Consider the following 4,601-nt stretch of genomic DNA (forward strand, 5'->3'; position numbering starts at 1 on the left):
GATGGCGTCGTGAGACAGAGCGTCAGTTGTTGAATAAATATCTTTTTTGTACTCTTCTCCATAATTATCTGATGTTCAAGTTCAAAGTATATATATATGACTTTTCTTGCTTTAATAAGACGTTTTGTACTGTTATTAATCGGGGATAATAAAATAATAATTACGTACAGATTGATAATATGCTGGCAAACTGAAGTACCCTGGAAATGATTATATGTTATCCTATTATTTAAAAAAAATATTTTATTACAGAATTCACACGTAGCCTTCCAGGAGTTATTTCTTAAGGTAGGAGTTGCTTTCATGCATGCAGGTTAATTTTACGAGGACTCCCGTAAGGTACAAATGCGCATCCAGACATATGCCACATATACGAAAGTGAAAAAAGTCATTAAAATCGAGAATACTATTTAAAAGTTTCAGGGCAGTAACATACAAAGGGGCCACGCGAGTGGGCACGTCCGTCGGAAGCAGGTGCGTCACCGAAGGAAGTTATAGTGCAAGAAACATAAGAATAAGAATAGTGCAACAAACTTTTGACATCGTATTCACTCATTTGAACTCAACTACTGTCCTTCTAATGATATGATACTGGTAACATTAAACTTCTAAACATAAAATACTAGATTCCTACACTATACAGGCATGTTCCGACAGTGGAAATTATTATCCCAAATAATCCTCTTTCATACGCACTCACACATTTTAACAGAAAAATTACTATTTGTTTGAGGGGTTATTCTTAAATAGTACCAAATATGGGATAGGTTTGTGAAGAAAGTCTGATGCAGATATGGGCGGTAAGTTCAGTGGCTGGGTGCTTCGTTTGGTTTCCTGTGTTTTCAGCTTTTTCTTTAAACAGTCTTCGATGCCATAGCATAAATAACATCAAAAGGCAGTCATTGCCTCGTGATACAACTTTTGGGAAACAGTTCGATTTTTTTTTCTTTTTGAGTGTGATTCTGCCATTAGTACAGTACGCCATTTGTAGAATCAGATTTTTAAAAAGTTTAGTACAGGGATTTTATATCTAAGCAGGACTTTATTTTTTTTAATTTAAGATAACCTAACACGCATTTAATGTAAAAGGGGCAAAATACTTAGTGAAAATTTGAAGTGGGTTGCTACAAAATCAATTGACCTGTTTTCTAAATGATTTAATATACCGGTAATCTATTAAAGTCCAAATGCCTGCAGAAAATTAGGAAAGATACGCTAATATTATAGCTATTCGTGCGCAGGTCGCATTTTCGCCGATCCCAAGAGGTTCGTCCATTACATGGCTGAAATAGCACTCTTATTAGCCACCTAATGATGACGTCACAGAGATTCAAGTTCAACCTGCTAATATGCGTGTTGCTTTCGTTTCTCTGTTTTGTGTGTATGAGTGTTTAAAAACAGAGAGAGGAGATTATCAATATTATTACTTGTGAAATACATTGCATTATAATTCTTGATTTATGTTCACTTCTTACGCGGTACAAATAAATTATCCTTAAATAAGTCTTCGTCCAAATAAAAGTGTTATAAAACGCACTTCATATGAATGTTATTATTGACTACAATTTTAAGATTTTTATTAAATCACAGAGACAATATTAGCTGATGGTGCTCACTGGCTTTTGAAGAAATCGTGCACTTTGTTATGCAACACTTCTTTCGCTTTCAAATTTATATACAGAACTTGGGTTAAACTCAATTGATGATGTAAAATTGAAAACGTCTTGGCCTTGTTACTTTTACCATGCACAAAAATGTTTTTCAGTTAACTTTACATTACACGCTCCAGTTCGTCTTTGTTTGCATTCAAAAGTAGGTCTGGTTTAGAAGTATTTTTCGGCAAATAACGTTGTATTGTCGTTATTGATAAGCCATGCTCGGTTCAATTGCTCGAGAAATGCCCACCAAACTGAAATAGATGGCCATTATTAGCTAGCATTCTTTATGAACCATATACGGATACTAACTAGAACATACAATATGAATTGCATTTTATTTCGTTGGAGTTTAGCATCCATTTCAACACCAAGGTTATAATGAGACATGGACCTACTGCTTCACGCGGAATCTGAACTACATGGGATTACGCCGGGAATCGAATCCGGACCTCCTTTGCTAAAGACGCGTACGTTAACGATATAGTCACGATACAGTTCCAGACAATGTAAAGTTAACCCTGATTTTCTTTAGAATGAATATACCAGGGTCAACTTTACATTGCCTTAAACTTTAAACTAGTGGTTCCCAAGGGCCAGCCTTCTGAAGAGGACTTGAAGAACAAGCGAGAGATCACAAGCTGACCACAGAAATAAACTATAAAATTGTCAAAGACCTTAACATATGTTACGTGTTTGATATTTTGTCTTTCTTATACTCCCATTCGAGATTTTTAAGTAATAAATCACTTAGTCTAATAAATATAAACAGATGAAAACAAGGCGAGTGGTTTGAGGTTTGGAGTCCCGTTCAGCAACAAAGCTATATGAGAAGTTAAACTACAGCTTAACGTAAAATCCTAACTACATAAGTTCTCGCCCAAAATCAAACTCAGGTCTCTCGCTCCGAAGACGTCTATGCTAATCATATAGCTACTAGCAGGGTTGGAAAAAATACAGTTTTTTAAAAAAGAACAAAACATGTGTTTAAAACATGAAGAAAGTGTTTAAAATGATTTAAACATGTTTTGAAACACAAAAAAACACGTTTTAAACATTTTGAACAGTTTAAAACATGATTTTAAACATATTTCAAAATCGGATAATAACTTATTTAGAAAATATTAAGATTTCTTGATCTTTACTAGCAACCAGTGATATTATTCTAATTCTTTAACAACTTGTTCTGTATATATACATATATATCGTTATATATATGTATGTATGAGAGAGAGAGAGTAGATGCATAGATAGATAAATTGATATAACTCTTTTAGGAAACATGCCGTACAAGGTAAACAAAAGCAAATTTTTTACTGGATACAACAAGTGACAAGAAGTGACCTACACAGCATTCTAATACAAGGTGGTGTGACGAAATTAGGTACTACTGCAAATATCTAGGAAACAAATTACCCAACATATATTGTTGTCAAAAAGTATTGGAAAGATCTTAATCCAGCGATGGGTCAGCAAGTATTGATAATATGTATGCGTTTTAAATATACGTAGATCTAAATGACCCTCACCACTATTGTCTGTTTCAAATGATAAGCGGCATGACCTTGAGTTGGCTTCACGCGGCATTCAATTGGCTTTGAGTGGTGTTGACAATTTGCGACAAGTAGTTCTGCACGCTGACTCCTCGCTCTACTGCGAATCTTGACAATACCAGAGGCGCTTATTAGAAATATTGTACTAGCACATTAACTGCTCACTTTACCAAGAAGAGAAAAGAATTACGAACACATACGTGAAAACTACATCTTTTTATGACAGCTGGTTGTCGTGATACACACTTTTAAAGGTTTCCATATAAAACAATTAGTAAAACGAGCGTTGATTCCCACGTCTAATTTCCAGTGGATTTTTCTTCGATTTGGAACTGGAACTCAATTTTATTACAGGAGAATCTGTTGTGTAATCAGCAGGGGAACATTACTTTCAGGGGGAGGAAGGCTTTTTACACATTAAAAACAGAACAAATGACCTGTTTCAGAATATGAAAGCATTTTAACTCACCATGTATACTATACACATATTGTTTTCACGATGCTACCTTGTCAAAAGACGGATCTTGTCAGTATTGAAGTTGAAAACCGGATTGTAAGACATAAATGAATAAGCTATTCATAAGAAAACAAACGCTGTTTATAGCAGTCTGTTTATCTGACTTTGTGTTCATGTAGGTTAAAATACTAAAGGAAAAAAACTCGAAAACAATATCAACTCAGATATTATTATGCAATAATATAGTAGCAAGTTCACAGTGCCCCAGTTAAGGAAATGAGAATGTAAAGCTTTCTACTGCAGATGTTGGATCTCGTGACAAGCTGGTATATGCTGGATCTCGAAGTAACTGTGAAATCTTCTCTTGATAGACAACTGTGGGAAGCACTACAGTGATGTTTCCTTTGTCAGCTGGTAGAATAGTGATACTTGCGTCTTCTCTTAATGCTTTAAGTGCGATCCATTCGGCTTTGCTAATGTTTGGTCTGGGCATGACAGCTCTTTTCAGGACCACGCTGGCTTCCTGACGTATTTCTTCTGCTGTATAATTTGAAGATTGCTAACTGCTTGTTCTATGCTGGCAATGATGTCTATGGTCGGAATTTTCTTCGGTGTGATGGCAAAATTTAGCCCTTTCTTTAGTAAACTGGTAGTGTTTTCATCCAAAGGTACATCGGTGAGATTTACGGCCACTTTCTCAGCCTCGATTCCATGCTTGGTTGGTGTGGATGGTTTTAGTCGATTGAATTTCTTAATTTGTTTAGTCGTCCTTTTGGTGCGTGAGATATCGGCCAACGCTGTTGAAGACATGTCGATCCATTCCCAATCTATTGGTGAGAGACAGCCGGCTAGTTCCAGGTGAGTTGTTAGAAGCTGTCGGTCCGTACGGTCCAGCTGCTGACGGGTGAAATGTATGCGTTCTCTTACAAGTGCCAT

General features: G+C 35.9%; 1 protein-coding gene across 1 annotated transcript; it reads right to left on the bottom strand.

The window, feature by feature from the left end:
- Positions 1 to 4,169: 4,169 nt before the first annotated feature.
- LOC145667686 (uncharacterized) lies at positions 4,170 to 4,601 on the bottom strand. Its single transcript, XM_081735145.1, has one exon. It carries the CDS (start codon positions 4,599 to 4,601, stop codon positions 4,170 to 4,172), a length of 432 nt encoding a protein of 143 aa, XP_081591271.1.

This window comes from Thermobia domestica, chromosome 13, assembly GCF_964235325.1.
Source record: "Thermobia domestica chromosome 13, izTheDome1.hap1.1, whole genome shotgun sequence".
In the NCBI taxonomy this organism is placed as follows: domain Eukaryota; kingdom Metazoa; phylum Arthropoda; class Insecta; order Zygentoma; family Lepismatidae; genus Thermobia; species Thermobia domestica.

Bases quoted from the DNA above. Each gene is read 5' to 3' on its own strand.
- LOC145667686 (XM_081735145.1), bottom strand. From the start codon at position 4,601: ATGGCACTTGTAAGAGAACGCATACATTTCACCCGTCAGCAGCTGGAC.